Here is an 18,449-nt window from a genome sequence, read left to right as displayed (position 1 = left end):
ATAAACATCAGATATTACTATTTTAAATTAGATCACGACAGCATACAAATCATCAACAGCCTGTCAAGGGCTGTGAGTAAGGCGGAATTCAAAAAGAATGACTTGCACCTGCCGAAAATGCCACTTATTTGTCCGTGCTGTCTGGTTTGCTTTAGTGCCTGGTTTACTAAAGGAATTATGCAAATCAGGTAACGGCACAAACACGGCCACAAAAAAAAAAAGCAATTTGCGCATGCCTTCTGAGGATAATGTTACTTGTGCCAGGCAAATAGCACATTTTGTGATAAAGACGCAAACTATAATATGCCTAAATAACTTTTCATCTTTATTTATGTTGCTTTGTGCTAATAATGATGAAATTACTTACTTATGGCACTAGTGTATTTCAAAGCATTTAGTGCCTGTTTAGCTGTATTTCAGATGGTTAGTGAATAAGATAGAGGGTTTTTGTGCTGAGATTATGTGATGCAACTATTTTGCGAATTCGCACCAAAGATATTTCCATCTGACCACATAATATAAGGTCATCCTTTTTATATGAAACTTCCTATTGGTTATTTACAGTTCTGATACTGTGCACAAGTCTACATTGGTAGTTTGAAATCAATCTACACCCCTCTCTGACGCCTTAGAGGGAATTACAGCCATTCCACTTCAAGCCCTTAAGCCGATTAAAGAGGTAACCACTGTCTGAAGGGCCAATGCGACCTTGTTTGGAATCTATGGATATTTTGCAGCATCCTCGCTCTGAGATGGGACAGCAGAATACTAAACTTTAATCCACTGCCAAGTTTAACGTCATGTGTGTCTAATAAGGAGACTTTTCAAAGGGTCATCCATCAGCCCTCTTTTCTTTGCATGGAGTGGGTTTGATTTAAACCTTCAGCCATTTATTTCCACAGGCATCTCTGTTTGAGTGGAGCATGCTGATGCTAGTGGCAGGGGGTGTGTGTTTGATGGTGAATGAATGGGACAGCACAAATGATGAATGCCCGAAGGACACAGATGGAGAAAGAGAAGGGATGAAAAACACATTTGGAATTATTTAACTGTGCAGTATAGTAACGGAGCATGAAGTATGAAATGAAATCAATGTCTCCATCAAAAGAGTGTGGAGCCGTGAGGTTTGTTTTTTCGAAATAATTAGTGGAATGTAAGTCTCATCAGAGTATTCGAGTTGGCTTGAAACTATGAATGTTTACAAAGGCACACAGTGGAAAAGTGCATGCAAAGAGAGTGCATGTTGCTTTCTGAAACATTTTGTTCTCTATCTACAGCAAGAGCTATAACAATACATACATGAGGACATCTGCTGCATGACAGATGCAGGCAATTCTATGTGTGTCTTTCAGGAAAGAGTGGAGCAGAACATGCTATTACAGCATATGCAGAATATGTTAGATTTTTTGGGCTCTAATGTATCAGGTGAAAAATGCTTCATGGAATTTAATGGAACATATGGAACTCATAGCTTTTGACTGAACTGATGTATCTGTTCAATGTAAAGCAATAAAAGCATGTGTATGTATGTGTGAGTGTGGTCTTGCTTTGGAACAAATCATGAAGAATCCCTCCACCAAAATACATTTTGGGTTCATAAAAGGACTAAATGATGTCTTAATTCAAATCTAAAAATATCAAGAGCTGTCTGAAAGGTCCAGGGTTAGGGAAAGGGTGTAGTTATTTATTTGCATAACAACCTTCATTTGGGTCACACAAAGCTAATGTATGGCTTCAGAAGACTTGGAATATAGTACACAAGTAATATAAACTACTTTTATGGTGCCTTTTTTTTTTTTTTTTTACTTTTTGGAGCTTAACAGAGTTGGTCACTATGAACTGTCATTGCAACAGCTATGTAAAAATTCTCCATTTGTGAGGGGGGGTAAATAACAATAGAATTATAATTTTTGAGTGAACCATTATATTAACACCTTCATTTAAGGGCAAGTCAATAATAGGTCCCCACCATGACAAAATGCATCATACTTACAATCGGCCTGAGCACAAATGAGGCACGATGTGCTGCTGTTGAAGAAGGTCAGGAGTCCTGCTACAGCCATGCTAATGTCTGTGTTTGTGGGCCTGAGGTCCAGTGTAGTAAAGCGGGGAAACTGCACCTTCAGTATGTCCTCTGGAGCCACCTTCACGTACGGGACCTGCAAGGGCACACAGAACAACAGAGAGAAAATCAACCCTGCAGGACCCCTCTTGTTAGGCTGTTACTGCAGGTAATTTGAATGAAAGAACACTGCAGGAGGGTGCTTTGTTTACCACACTGTTATGCAGGTCTCAAGAGTGGCAGTGCAACAATATCATTGCATTCTCATCAAACGAATTAGATACACTTTACAACTAAAACTAATAAAAATTAATTTGAATATTTACAAACCCCACTCTCAGAAGGCATGTAAATTAACAATAAAACCGCTACAATATTAGATGAAACATAAACATAAGTCCAGCGACATTAAAAAGGAAGATTGGATTTGTTTTCAACAGCTGCACAATTGATGTGTGCAAAAGGGATGGGTCACATTTGTTGACAAGATGGCTAGTCATCCAATAACCAACTAGTTGATTAGTGAGGTTGACTAGTTTATCTAAATTTGTTTAATTATTTAAGTGTCTGTCCTTTAGCTGTTAGATAGTTTGCATGGTATAACCCCTTAAATTCATCCCCTTTTAAACACCACTGCTACAGCCATAAACAAACAGACGAACATGTTTGACTCTTGTGTTGTATCTTGCACTGTTTTGTAAGCATTCCGCCATGCACACTGCAATTTTAAGATGGCGTTTCATGAAAAAATATTCCAACTTTCAAAAGCGCATCTCGAGCCTCCTGTACTTAGTTCTGTGCTATCGCATAACATATCAGTCTAGCTGTTTGTGAATGCAAGAATGCATTTTACATAAACACCCTTAAATGCTGCGTTCCATTCAAAGTTGGATGTTGGAAATTCCAACTTAATGTCTATGATCTCCAACAACAAAGGCAGTCCAATTCCCAATGCTCCCGTTAGCTTGGCAGGTGTTCGACTGTCACCAGAGATGTCTGTTAGCAACCACATTTATAAACGATGCAGCAATACTAGCATATGTTGTACAGGTGCACGATTATCAAAAGATAGTATACTGTACTTTTAAGTTGAAGATTTCTGCACGAGTTTCCAAGTTGGAAGTCTGACTTCAGGGTGAATTCCATTGCACTTTTCCTAGTAGGAAGTTGGAAATGCTGACTTTCCAAGTTAAATGGAACACAGCATAAGAAACACGTCTGATTGCGATTTGATTGCCGAAAGCAGCCCAATTATAAAGGGTTTCCTTAAAAGGATAGTTCAACCAAATCCTGCATTTACTCTCAAGTCATTTCAAACCAATATTACTTTCTGTCATGGAACACAAAAGATGTTAGTCAGAATACAAGACTTGCAGCCTTGGTCACCAATTACTTTCTTTGTATGGAAAAAGATGCAATGAAAGTAAATGGTAACTAAATTCTGCCTAAGAGAAAGAAAGTCATACGAGTTTTGTAAATTCTGACTTTTTTATTTTGTCTTGAACAATCCCTTACCCCAAAAAGGAAAATTCTCTCATCATTTACTCACCCTCATGCCATCCCAGATGTGTATGACTTTCTGTCTTCAGCAGAACAAAGGTTTTTTGAAAAATATCTCAGCTCTGTAGGTCCATGTGAATGGTGATCAGAACTTTCCAATGCACGTCCATGAGGGGAATCAGTTAACGCCACCTCTCACGTAACAAAACGAATGTAATGAAAAAAAAAACAACTAAGCTTGTGAACAACGTTCTCTTGTAAACAAATCGAGCTCCACTTCCGGTTGTATTGCATCAGTTCTCACGTGAACATGCCAGCACGCTTACGTCCACGAGAGGCAATGTGAACTGACTCCCCTCATGGATGCACATTGGAGAGTGATCGAAAGTAAAAAATTTTAGTGAAAAGGACTTACATATTGATCTAATTCTCACCTAAAGTGATCATTTTGCTTTAGAAGACATTCATTTAAGCACTAGAGTCCTAAGGATTCATTTTACTACGACTGTCTGTGCTTTTTGGAGCTTTAATGTGCTGATCACCATCTACTTGTGTGACCGGATGCTCTCCTCCCATGTTGTTTATTAATAAATTAAGTTAATTAGAGCTCACCGCCTACAAATTTTCTTTAATCGTTGACACGCCATTTCCGATCGGCTATAAATAGCCTATTCCTATTTCTGTCGAGACGCGTAATTTCCGACTGACCCGGGGGTTCCCATTTGTTCCAAACGTGTGGATTATTTGACTGCGGCTGTACACCAGCTTTCGCTTGCTTCCGAAACGGCGATCTTTCTTTTGGTAAGCTGTTACTGCAGTAAGTTGTGGAAACTGTGTTTGGGCATTAATCTGACGAGTGGGTATGATTTTTAGCTTGTTTCAGGCGTATGTAAATCCGTTTATGCGACGCTGCGGGATCAAAACAAGATCAAGCGATCAAAAGATTGACTGATTCTATTGTCAGGTAAGTCATCATCATAGGAAGTTACGGGTACTGTGTCCTTAGGCATTGATTGGGAAAGTGGGTGTGATTTTTAGCTCATTTCAGGCATAGGCAAACCAGTTCAGTGCGGCGCAACGGTGGTTTGTGATTGAGACTGACGCGATTCTAGCATCGGGTAAGTCTTTTCCTGATTGGGTTGAGAACATTGGGCATGCGTGCGGGTGTTTAACCATTGTGTTTCCCTTCTAAGGAGTTCGTGATCTTTCTTTGCCTTCTGCCAGTCTTTAATGCGAGGAATCGCCGTTGTCCTACTACCTACGTTTTTGTGTGTTCTTTAGTTTGATATGCATGGTTTATTAGATGTGAGTTGAATGACTGTTATTAATGTGTTTATTTGCTTAGAGATTATTTGCTGTGTGAATTATAGTGTTTTGTGATTTGTTATCATTGTTTGTTTTGGTGGTTATATTGTTTTGATTTACAACCCAATTATATTTTGATTTTTGTTGTGTGTGTGTGTGTGTGAGCAATTGTACTTTTGCTAGATGCTGAGGGCTTCAGCCAGGAATCCTCCCTGGTTTTCTCCGCGTGTTGGTGGTGGTTTGAACACTGGGTGCTGTGTGCAGTGAGACGCACGGATTTTGTGTGAGTGATAAGAGTTTACTCCAAAGTGTGTGTGGTACTATTCCTTGTTCTTTAGCCCTCAGCCAAACGGCTTCTGAGTGTAATGTTTGATTTATATTTGATTTGTAGTGACTGATTTTTGAGTGACTGTACTTCTGACAACATAACAACCCGTTTTTATTGGCAGATGTTGCGGTTGCGGTGTGTCTTGCCTGGTACGCTCTGTTTATTTTAATGTGTTTTTAGTAATAAAGAATTATTTTTGTACAACATTCCCGTCTCTGTTCCTTACTAGTGCAACCAACTTGTGTGCCTTTGGATAAAGGTACCAATTATTCTCTGTGTGATATCAGAGTGGCGTAGTCCGTTTTCTTAAATCTGTATTTTTCTATTATAAGTAGTCAGGCCTTAGTGCCAGTCTATTGCGGTACCTTTCCTTGCCACACTTGCATTGTATGGACCAACGGAGATGAGATATTCTTCTAAAAATCTTTGTGTTCAGCAGAAGCCAGAAAGTCATACACATCAGGGATGGCATGAGAGAGAGTAAATGATGAAAGAATTTTTGATTTTAGGGTGAACTATTCTTTTAAAGATCGATTAGTTGACAGGTCATTCCGACAACCCATGTAGTTTTGCACATCCCTAGTGCATAAAGGGCAAGTGAGACGTTTATTCACACAGAGGGCATGTGGAGCCTTTTGACATCTGGCTGAATTGAGCAAAACATATCCCAAAGCGCCACCCATCTCAAACCCCCTGGAGACCCCAGTGTTGGCTGCTCTCTAATTTGATGTGTGCTGATGTGTGGGTGCATCCGGGCTCAGGAAGAGTGGGTGCTCAGATCAGCGGGGTTTGAAGGGGATCCTAGAGGACGCAGGCAGGCTGGGTAAAGGGCCTCTTCATCACAGCAGATTGCCTGTCTGCACTGGGCTGTGTGACCATGCATTGTTCTTGCATGGCCCTGTATCCCCAATTGGTTTTCCATCGCTTCCCATCAGGGCGTAATGTACTTCCCGCCAGTGTAGATGGATGGGATACACGGGTGCTCCGACACTCGCGGGTCGACTGGGGTTCTTCGAGATGGAGGATTGGGGAGCAACCAGCAAATGGCTGCATGCAGTAGAGAGACATGCACAAGCCTCCGACCTTCCTCTCTCTCACTCCCTCTCTAAGGGAAGACGTGTTCCACTTTTCGCCATGCCAACTTCCTGAGAACATCTCATTTGTCCAAAGCCTCTATGTTAGCTTGTGAATAGTGGCAACAAGTACTAAATGGGTTTGGTTTAGTACACCTCCTGTACAGTGGTGCCATGCAACTATTTTGTTTTTGAGGGGGCACCAGTGACAGTACTGACTCACGAAAGAAAAACAACTGTTAAGTAGTCCTTTGTTGAAATGTAAGACATGTTAGACTAGAGGTACAGCTTTCATGCACAGGACTCCAAAATTTCAACTGACCTTGACAGTCAGTTACCATGGTGCATTTTTATTTTTTGGAAATGAGTAGCTCTGACCTTTTGATAATAACCCCTTTTTTGTGTTTGACAGAAACAGTCTGCAAAAGAAGAGTTTCGAGTATATACATTATATACAGTACACGGTTTCCACACCTTTTCAGAATTTATATAACTATATGCGATAAAAGAGAATATTTTACATAGTTCACATTACAAAATCTTAATTCACACAAATCACCTATTTACAACACATTGGTTCATAATGTAGTGTGTTGTCTTCTTCAGCATCAGTGAATAAGGTGTCAAAAGGTGGCCAATATTGGGATGAACTCAAATGAGCAGGAGAGACTGGCAAACCAAAGAATGTACAGTACCTGGAGGATTTTATTTTTTAAGAACAGTGGACAGCTACACTGCTCAGGACAAAGCAGGGACTCATGCACAACTATCACTGAAGACAAAAACAGACAATGATCCTCGATGAATCAACTTTTGGACAGGTTCATTTGTGTCAATTTAACTATTATTTGTATTGTGGAATGTATGTAAATACGTATCTGTTATGTCAAATTGCTTTGTCAGAGCAGTACTAAAAAAAAAAAAATGCAATTTTTATGATCCCTTATCTACGGAAGCTCAAAGAGGCCTTGCATTATTATTATTTTTATGTCTCGTTTTCTCATGATCTCGGCATAACAAAAAGATGTTTTCTCGTGATAATGACTTAATTTTCTCGTGATCTCGACATAACAAAAGTTGTTTTCTCGTGATAATGACTTAATTTTCTCGTGATCTCGACATAACAAAAGTTGTTTTCTCGTGATAATGACTTAATTTTTTCGTGATCTTGGCATAACAAAAAGTTTTTTTCAATAAGTCTATCTGGAGGCAACAGCTAAACGCACTGTTGCATAATGAATGAGCGAATACATCATTACTTTGACCAAGGACTCACTCAAGCTGAAATAGCTGTCTGTCTCTCATTCATTGCCAACTTCCAGATTAGTGTCAGACACCTTGAAGACTATCACGTCTACAACTTTGTCGTAGGCAATACAGTGACCCTGAAAGTTTGGTCAATTTCATTGCCATCCAACTTGAGGGACCAGGACGTCTGCATGACTCCGGCCAAGCCAGCTGTGATTTAGATCTGAGTGGGTGCATATTGCAGTAATAACGGTACTTTGCGGAAAGAACAGAAAGACGTGCTTCTTGACCCCTGTTGAGTGCAGAAGAAAGCGAGTCTTACTATACTGATGAAAAAGCGTTTATTACGTGTTTGTGACGTGCTGCCTGGTGTTTATTAATATGTTTGATTTAGCCTATGTGAAAGGTGACTGGTTTCGAAGACTCTTGGATAGGGCAGGTGAATATTTTATAACCAAAGTGTAATGAATTAACATAACTTTACATTTACATATTACATATAATACATTTTACTTTTCTGCTAAGGATCTCTCATTGTCCTTCATACCTTGTAATAAACTTTGAATTGTAAATCATGTAGGTCAATTAAAACTGTATAGTTTTTTTAGAAAATTAAAGGCAAAAACAACTTTTTATTATGTCGAGATCACGAGAAAATTAAGACATGATCACAAGAAAACAACCTTTGTTATGTCGAGATCACGAGACAGAAACATAATAATAACACAAGGCCTCTTTAAGCTTCTGTACTTATCCCTTTTGTGATAAATGTTTTTTTATGAATATCTTACAAACTTATGGGGATTTTAGGATGAAAACTTACAAATAAGTGTTTATATATACACTTAGTGATCACTTTATTAGGTACACCTGTACACCTACTTATTCATGCGATTATCTAATCAGCCAATCATGTGGCAGCAGTGCAATACATTTAATAATTCAGATACAGGACAGGAGCTTCAGTTAATCAACCATTAGAATGAGGAAAAAATTGGATCTCAGTGATTTCGAACGTGGCATGATTGTTGGTGCCAGATGGCCTTGTCTGAGTATTTCTAAAACTGTTGATCTCCTTGGATTTTCACATGCAACAGTCTCTAAAGTTTACTCAGAATTGTGCCAGAAACAAAAAATGTCCAATGAGAGACAGTTCTGCAGATGGAAAAGCCTTTTTGATGAGAGAGTCAACAAAGAATGGCCTGATTCAAGCTTTATATTGAGAGTGAGAGGTATTTAAGAACAAACAAAAAAAAGAGAACAACATCATCTAAGAGTGATTTACTCAATGCATTAAAAGAATACAACTGATCTGAAACAATTTTGTTAAGAGGAATGGAGCAAAATTCCTCTTGACTGTTGTGCAGGTATGAACCGCAATTACAGGGAACAGGTGGAGGTTAAAACTGCAAAAGGGGAGACAACCAATCATTAAATGCTGTGGATGTTTATGTGGTGTGTTCAATAAAGACATGAAAATGTGGCATTGTTTGTGTTATTGCTTTATAGTTTTACCCAAAAATAACAGTTATGTCATCATTTACTCACCCTTTATGTTGATCAAACCCATCTGACTTTCCAACATGGAATATAAAAGGAGATAAGACAATATTACAGCCTCAGTCACCATTCACTTTCATTGTATGAAAAAAAGATGAAATGAAAGTAAATGGTAAATAAGGTTTACAGATCTGTTTTTGTGTTCCATGTAAAATAAAATAAAAAGTAATATGAGTTTGGAACAATATGAAGGTGAGTAAAAAAATTACAGAATTGCAATATTAGAGTAACTATCCCTTTATGCAAACTGAGTTTGACTGTGAAACTCCATTCGACCTGTAGGCTCTGAGCAATACACATTCATGAGGGTGGACAGTCTCAGGAAGATTTCATGTCATATGGCAATGTAAAGTAAAATGAGATCTTACATCTGTTCCCTTATGTTGCAGAAGAACAAAAGGGCCACGGTGTCAAATGATACATGCTGCTGTATTGAAAAGAATGCGCTGTTTGTCCAATGTCATGCTCAACATCTGCATTAAATGACAAAGCCACACTAGCCTGCCTGAAGTGACACAAGAGATGGGAATCACATGGAATTGGACGATTCTAGTTCCGATTGCAATTCCACTTAAAGACTCAATTAATGATTCTTAGTCCTTTTAAGAAAGCAGTGAATCTTAAATATACTGTATTATGCCATATACTGTATGTTAATTATAAACAAAAAAATACAAAACACAAAACAAAGCTATTTTTGTATACATCTTTACAACAAAACTATGTTCCTACTGTGTATCTTTAACTACATGTTATCATATGAATGTAAAGGGATTAAAGGGAAAGGAGGAAGCGAGAACCGGCTTGACAATACAAATAATAGTTTAATGAAGAACCAAACAAAAAGACAAACACACAAAGGTGTCAGACAGCTGCCCGTAAATCTCTCTCTCGCACTGCAGCTTCCAGTTGTTCTTTGTCCCTCTCTGAGGCTTGATTAGCATGATTAGGGGCTGGGTGTGCAGCATCAGGACCCGGCCCCGCCCTCCTCCCTGCCACAATGAACAACCAGTCAGTCCACAGATTTAAGTCAAACAAAGGGCCGTGTTCACAAATTCACACTGTATGAGTGTTTTATTTCTTATTTTCCATTGTTCATCACAAACATTATGATGGCATTCAGATAGCAATTCAGATGGCAAGTTCACCTCAGCTAAAGCATAATTTCTTTATGTAGGGAGTTGTAGATTGAGAGGCGCGGGAAACACTGATCATGTTCAGAATAGCATAATTGTACATTTTTATGGAAAATGCAAAAGATGAAAAATTATAATTTTTATTTTCAAGATGATAATTCAGCCTGGTCTCAGGAAATGTATGTGAAAATTACAACATTTTTGCAATTCAAAATGTACATACTGCATAACATGTTTGGCTGCAGGTTTGTAGTAAAATGTCCAACTGGGGGCGCCAAAAGCAAGTAAAATGGTGTCATATTAAGTCTCAGTTTTAAGGTAAATATAATTTTTTTAAAACACTTCAGTAACCTAAAACTTTGGCCTAAACCTAACAAATTGTCATGAACGCCGGTGAAGATTCCCCAATCGGCCACCACAGGTCTCACTCACGCGAATATTAACTCTGGACTACATTTCCCATGACCGCTTACCTGGTTGATTACCCCTCAGCTGTTCCTCATTTATCTCTCTATTTAAGCTCTGTCTGTTTGTTTCCTCATTGCGAAATCTTGTTTGCCCCAGGTACATTTCTGAGCGTTTGTCTATCCATTGTATTGCCTTCCCTGTGTCTTGACTTTGCCCGTGTCTTGACCTTGCCCTGTTTACCACGTTACGATCGTTTGCTGCCTGTCTTTTGATTACTCTGCCTGGAACTCTCCTACTGCTATGGTGCTGCATGCCCCGAACCGCTGCCTGTTTACCCTGCTTCTGCTCTGCTTTTGATATTGTTTGGTTGCCCTGTGTATTCGACCTTTGCCTGCCTGTACTCTGAACTTGCCTGTTTAATAAACCACATATGGATCCATCTAATAGTTACACCAATAGTGTTTTAAAAACAAATGAGAAGTTTCAAAAAAGACATCCTTACCAAAATCACGCCTAACCTTAACCATTAGTGTTTTAAAATATATATGAGAAGTTAAAAAAGACATCCTTACATTATCAATGCATAAATCTAACCATTAATGTTTTAAAATGCAGAAGCAAAATTAAAAATAAATCTTTCTGAAGCAATCACCTCATTTCATGCTGCTTCTATGACTCTGTATTGATACGTCAGCTTAAATCCCATGGCTGGACATGAACCGTGGTCCTCCGACTCTAAGTCTTACACCCTATCAGGTGAGCTACCGCACAAGCTCTTCATGCTGGAATAAGTGTATATACAGTATGTAGGTGAGTCTGTAATACAAGCATTCAAATGTGTTATTTTTCAAAAGATGGTGTTTGAGTAAAAGTGTGTGGATATCATAAAATAGCAGGGTCTGAGTGACAGAGAGAAAAATAAGTATTTATAAAGTCATAACTAGGCATTAAAGTTATGATTTGAGTTAACATGAATAAAACACATGGTTGTTGTAGCGCCTCTAGTGTTTATTTCACCGGGAAACATATAACATAAGCAAAATTTACAGTCACTTTTTCACTATGAGACCAGGTTGTGATAATTTAATGGCACTTGTTGAATTAGACATGCATTGTGACAAACATAGTTAAGTCATGTGACAACAATGTAGCATACCACTATTTGAAACCTTTATACAAGGGATAATCTACAGGCAGCCCGTCACTATTAGTTATTACAGCAGTGGCCAGTGCTAAAGAGGCCCTATTATGCTTTTTCTATTTCACCTTTCCTCTAGTGTGTAATATAGCTCTTTGTGCATGTAAAAGGTCTGCAAAGTTACAAAGCACAAAGTCCACACACAGACATCACTGCTCAAGAACTACAAGAAACGGCTGGATTGTAGTCCAGCCATTTCTTCCGTAAAGTATCTACGTCACTATGTAATACATTTGCATAATGCCCACCTAAGGGCTAATGTTGCTCGCCCTCAAAAAAACTAAATTATAGCTGAAGCCAGGATGAGTTGGGTTAGTGTTGTCACCATGTCGAGAAGACACTGTTTTCTTCACAGCAAAGTCAAAACTTTGTTTGGACTTCCAAAGGCAGACAAATGGAAGAATAAGTGGTTAAAATGTATTTTAATTATTTAGCAGTACAACCACAACCAATGCCGAATTTTCCAGATGGTAACTCCTGAAAGATGGTGCAGTTCCCAGTTTGTTGGGACACTCTGGCACTTCAGGATCACAACCTGTAAGTATGCTTTATCATTTGTGGATTTATCTGCTACCAAATACTTCAAATGCTGAGTTTTGTGTTGTAGCTATGGTGAACACCCAGTGCACAGCGGTAGGCCTCTGCTAACCTGCTAGCTAATGTTATTGTGTTGAAATAGTTTTGCTCATCAGCTGTGAGACCACTTTTACCAACAATTGTGTAGAATTATTGTGATAGTCATTCTTACTATCATTATTAGTGATCAAGTGTGGAGAGGGATTTATTTTTACAAAAGGTAATTTTACATCTGCAATCTACAGTAGTGCTCGGTTGACTTGCTATGTAATGTTATTGTTTTTGTAAGGGTTTATTATTCAGCTATGGGCTGGCTTTTAACTAAAACTGTGTAACAAAATGGTCCATTTCAAGAGTCTTTATCAGTGGTAAAGTGTGGAGGTTTAATTATAATTACCAGCTGTAATGTTATGGCCACTATCCGACACTGAATGCTCAAGCAGCCTAATTTACACTTAAAAAACTCCTGATGTTGCTTTAACAATGCAAAAAGCACTTACCAATTTACTTGAAGTGAAAATCAGTCCTCTTTCCTGTTTAATTAGTCAATCGCACGATCATACAGAACATCTCAGGTTTTTAAATCCATAAGGATCTCTTTCTGTCAGTGACAGCCAACTCATAAGCAAGATCTCGTGCTCTTTATTTTTAAATTATGTACATCACTTAAAGCATGATTGCGTCACTCAAGGCCAGCAAGAAGGCCTGGACTGGGACATATCTGTTGGACCGGGCTAAGATGGCGGTCTGAGCATGTGTGCTTTTACCGAGCTGCCTAATTAATCTCCCAATTTTGATTTTAAAGTTACAAAATTCTCATTTTCACCTACCCAAAGTCTTATTTAGACATTGCGCAATTTTATTTGTCCTCGCAATGTGGAAGTCTTCTCAGCAAACGATTTACCCCAAGATTATTTTTCCTCCTGCTCATCACACAATCCCAGACTCAGTTTCAGACATCCCAGAGATGGAGGTAAAGACTGATTTAACAGAGAGACATCGTGACTCGTCTAATTTTTGACTAAGTCAAATATTTTGAAAAAATGAAGATCTCACAATGACAAAATCACCAATGCAACTCTGCTGCAAGCAATTACTTCACTGACTGTTAGTTTTGATTCACAAGATGAAAATCAGAAGAAATGATGAATCAAATGCAAAGGAATAGTATCATGATAGCAGAGATTTCCAAATCTGTGGAGTTAAATTCCGCTGAAATTAAAGACCGCAAAGAAAAATGCCCAGAGACAATAAAATCGCTCATGGGTTTAATCACATCACACAAAGAGCTGGTGAGCAGAACATCTGATCTTGAGTGGTATAAAAGATGATGGAATCTCCAGATCAACAGCATGAAGGAGAAGCCTAAAGAGGATCCCCGCAAGGAAGTGATTGACCTTATTGCTGAAATTGCAGCGCACTTGATACAGAAAGTAGAAGACATTGTTGACACAGTGGACTGAATTGGCAAGAATGAACCAGGAAAACCAAGGCAGATGATCGTGCAATTCAAAATGTGGAAATTCAGGGATGAAATATGGAAATCGACAAAGAATTCGTCAGTCTGCCTGGACCATGGAGTCAGATTCATGGAAGGTCTTACAAAGGAGGATCGAAACGGCCATGCTGCGCTGTGGCCTTTGAGTGAACAAGTGCGGAATGAAGGGAAAAAGGCTTACCACCGGGGGCCATTTGTTTACATTGAAGAAAGACACATTGACTCATCATAATCTTTTACTTGAACTGAATATGGGTAGGATGCTGTGAGATACGATTATTTGGTTATTTATATTATATTATTATAACCCACACTGGGTTTTGAGGTACGTTCTGGGTTTGTTGATACCCATCCCTGAGAAACTCTTGTTCCTTTTCATACCAGTGCTTGTTTTTTTTTTCTAATTTTACACTTTAATCTTTTATGTTTCCAGTTAAGTTACCATTTTCATTTACGAAACATTCGGGGCATTCAAAACAAGGTCAAAAGAAAGACAATGTTCTAATTCTGTAAAGCTAATGGCTCTCAATGTACTTTTCTACAAGAAAAACACGCTAATGTAACTGATGCTATTTTTTGGCCCAATCAATGGGGAGATAAAGTTTTATTTAGCAATGAATCTTCTCAATTGGCAGGAATTGCAATTTTATTTAATAACTGTCCAGGAAAATTTATTTCTTCTAGAACTGATCTCAATGGACAGTAGCTAGCGGTGGTTTTAGTTCTGATAAATGTATATGTTCACAATAATGCTAAACAGAATCAACATCTGCTTTCTGAGGTTTCTTTTCTTAATCTCTGATTTAAAGAGGTTATATCCAACATATAATATTGTTGTAGGTGGGGACTTTAATGTTGTACCAAATGAGACACATGATAGGCATCCACCCAAAAGCGATACCTCCCAAACAAGCTCCTTTATTACCCATTTTTGCAAAAATCTTAAACTGATAGATGTGTGAAGATATCTTAATCTTGATCTCAGACAGTTTTCTTGATTAAGACCCAATGCTTCCAGCAAATCAAGAATTGATTATTGGCTTATTTCAGATAATTCATTGTTGTTTGTTTGTAAATCTCGGGAGTGCCTCTGACAGTTAATTGTGCCATTTCTTTATTAGTTAAACCTAACACGAAATATAATGCTTATTTACTTAATAATGAGGGATTCTGTGATAACATTTTCTGTGGGAAAATTAAGAATAATAATGACATCAATTATCATAAAGCCAGGTGGGAGTATCTTAAATTTAAAATTTGTGATTCTTCAACTAAATATAGCAAAACACTTGCTAAAGTAAGGAGACGTCAGGAACATAACATTATCTATGAGAATAACAAATACTGTAGTAAAAGTGTATTAAGTAATGCTGAAAAAAGCTAAATGTCTTCGCTACAATTAGAACTGGATAATCTTTACATAAAGAAAGCCAAGGGTGCATATATATACGTTCAAAACTAAATGGATAGAAGAGGGTGGAAAAAGTATTTCTTAATTTTGTAAATTAGAAAAAAAGACGACAATCTAAAAATTCAATTCTTTCATTAATGGTGAATGATACTGAAAGCACAGATCCTAATTTAATAAGCAAGGAAATACATCGTGTCTACAGTGACTTGTATTCTTCGAATTTCTCCCCAATAGATTGTAATAATGTTTTTGAAAAAATAATACATTTCATTCTCCGCATTGATAACAAATTGAGAGATCGCTGTGATGTTGGGTTACGGATTGAAGAACTTGATTTAACAGTTCAAAAATTTAAGATAATCAAATCTCCTGGTCCTGACAGTCTCACAGCTAATTTTTTAAACATTTCTGGAGTGACCTTAAATTGTTATTTAATGCATTTGTTGAGTTTATGGAAGATGGGTCTTTAGGCCCCACTATGAGTCAGAGCCTGATTACCTTAATCCCTAAACCAGATAAAGACCTAAAATATGTAGATAATCTTCACCCAGTTACATTGCTCAACAATAATTATAACATTTTCACACATTTTTGTGAATAGATGAAAAGATGGCATTAATAATTTAATGACTCACAATCAGGATTCCTTAAAGGGAGATCTATTCATAATAATATAAGATTGGTTATGGATTTGGCAGAGTAGTCACTTGATAGAGGATGATGGATTTCTTTTATTCTTAGACTTTAAAAAGGCTTTTGACACGTTAGAAAATGTTTGTACACGGTTAGAACAGATCAGTATCTCTCCCTTTCGGTATATCACAAAGATTTCCGATTAGTCGTGGAATAAGGTAGGGTTGCCCATTGTCCCCTCTTTTATTTATTTTGGCTGCAGATATGTTGTCCACTTTGGTTAGTCATGATTTAACGGTAAAGAAATTAAATGTATTTGGAAAAACTTTAGCAATCAGTTAATTAGCAGATGACACCACATTGATTTTACAAAATAAAGACCAAATCCCTCTGGCTATGTCACGTTAACTCATTCTCTAAGGCATCAGGACTTCAGTTAAATTTGAACAAGTGCAAGCTTATGGTCCTACACCAAAATGAAGTGTAACGATGTGTAGCTGACAAAGGCAATGACGGAGACGATGTGTAGGACCCAAGTGCAGATTTATTGCCAAAATGATGATAATACAAGAAAACCCTATCTATACCCATGAACATGAACTAAACTAGACATAAACTGGAAACAGGAACTTGAAACAAGACTATGAACAGGACATAACTAGAGTTATTTTACACAAACTAACATCATCACTAGACAAGGAACAATGGCAAATATGAGGGTTAAAATACATGGACATGGGGAAACATAAGCCAATGAACAAACAGAACTTTAAACAAGATAACAAGGCAATGAACTAAAACCAATGACAAACTAGAACTGATAACAAAGTAATCAAACAATGAACCAATGAAAACAAGACACATGAACACAGAGGGAAAACAGGACATGACATGACTGGGAAACAGGAACTTAACAAGAATTAAATCAAATAAAAGTACACAAACAAAAGACAACAGGGAATGTGACATGAAGTAACTTCTCTGTATAATGTCCCAATTAAAGCTACAGTGATATACTGGAGTATTTCAGTTAGCAAATATTTGAAGATTAATATGAAATAACATTTAGAAAATAAGTTACACAAATCCAATAGAAACTTAAATTGCTGGTTGTAGAGAGATGTTAACATTTTTGGGAGAATTTTGCTGACCAAAGTTGGATATTTATAGATTGATTTATCCCGCTCTCCTCAACTGTTATACAAACAAGTCATCAGAAAATATATAACTTCATTGCAGGCACAAAACTCAAGATATTATCAAATCTTACGAACAATGAGGTATGAATGTGAATGAATTCGAGAACATGAATAACTTGTTAAAATGTAATTGGCTGCAAATGTTTATATGTAATGTTGATATCTTTTGGTTTGCAGTTCGTTCAGCTTTGATTCGAAAATTGGGTGGAATTCTTTTTCTTCTCATGTGTGACTTTGTTTTATCCAAACTCACAGTGAAACTATCAGCTTTCTATCAACAAGTCTTATTATTGTGGAAATTGGCACACACGCACAATTTTACACACCACAATACTCCTATCTGGTATTACAAGTATATTTTATATAGAAACAAATCCCTGTTTTATGAAGATTGTCTGGTCTGTGATGGGCTTAATGAATAATAATGGTAACGTTTTAGATTACAATGCTTTCACTTTAAAACACAGATTTGCCTGTCATCAAAAACAATTCTTCACTGTTATTAATGCCATAACTTCTGGTATAAAAATGATAATGAGATGTTCCCTTTCTTATTCAAAATGTACTGCAGTTCTTCCCTCTTTATATGGTGGTGAGATTGAATTTAATAATAAAAAAAAACACTGCACTGCAACAAATATAAAACATAAGACATGTTATAATCAAAACTTGCTATCCTTATCAAATTTTAAGAAATAAATTAGATCATATATCTGATAAAAATAGAGTAAAATATTTTAGAACAGCATATTTAAGATTTCTTCTTCCCCCAAAGCGAAAGAAACCCACTTCAAAATATTAAATGAAATATATCCTTCAAATAAATTCCTAAATCTAAAATGTAATCTTGAAAATGTGCTTTGTCATTGCTGTAATTGCTCTTATGAAGATACAGATCATATTCTTGTGCCTTTTGGAGAGCATTACAGGATTGGCTGATAAAACAATATGTGGTTGCTGATGGTTTCACTTTCACATTACAAAATATAATGTTTGTAATAACCAAAGACTGCCATGTTTTGTTTCATTTGATTAATAACATTATAATATTGGCAAAATATTTTATACATAAATGTAGATTCTTTAAATTCCCTCAGGTTATTAAATTCAGAAATGAATGAAAACACTTTTCAGAAGTCCTTACAAAAATGAAATTTCAAAATATAATAAAACTGTTAGATGTCCTTGTAATATATATTTAACTGTAGAAATGATTCTACCCCATCTTCTTTCTTTTTTTCATCTGTCTTGGATTTAATCTGGTTCTGATGTGTTGAGCCTTTCATGTCAGTTTCTTTGAAACTATATTTGCCA

General features: G+C 37.1%; 1 protein-coding gene across 1 annotated transcript in view; it reads right to left on the bottom strand.

Moving 5' to 3' along the window:
- Positions 1-18,449, bottom strand: part of grik4 (glutamate receptor, ionotropic, kainate 4) — a 552,444-nt gene that overhangs the window by 169,064 nt on the left and 364,931 nt on the right. The window contains exon 6 of the mRNA XM_052109736.1: positions 1,994-2,159. Coding sequence (XP_051965696.1) covers positions 1,994-2,159 — 166 coding nt within the window. The remainder of the gene's footprint in view (positions 1-1,993; positions 2,160-18,449) is intronic.

The sequence above is a fragment of the Xyrauchen texanus genome, chromosome 38 (assembly GCF_025860055.1).
Source record: "Xyrauchen texanus isolate HMW12.3.18 chromosome 38, RBS_HiC_50CHRs, whole genome shotgun sequence".
Taxonomy (NCBI): Eukaryota; Metazoa; Chordata; class Actinopteri; order Cypriniformes; family Catostomidae; genus Xyrauchen; species Xyrauchen texanus.
Note: the sequence above shows the minus strand (reverse complement) of the source record. Positions and strands in the feature narration are given on the sequence as shown.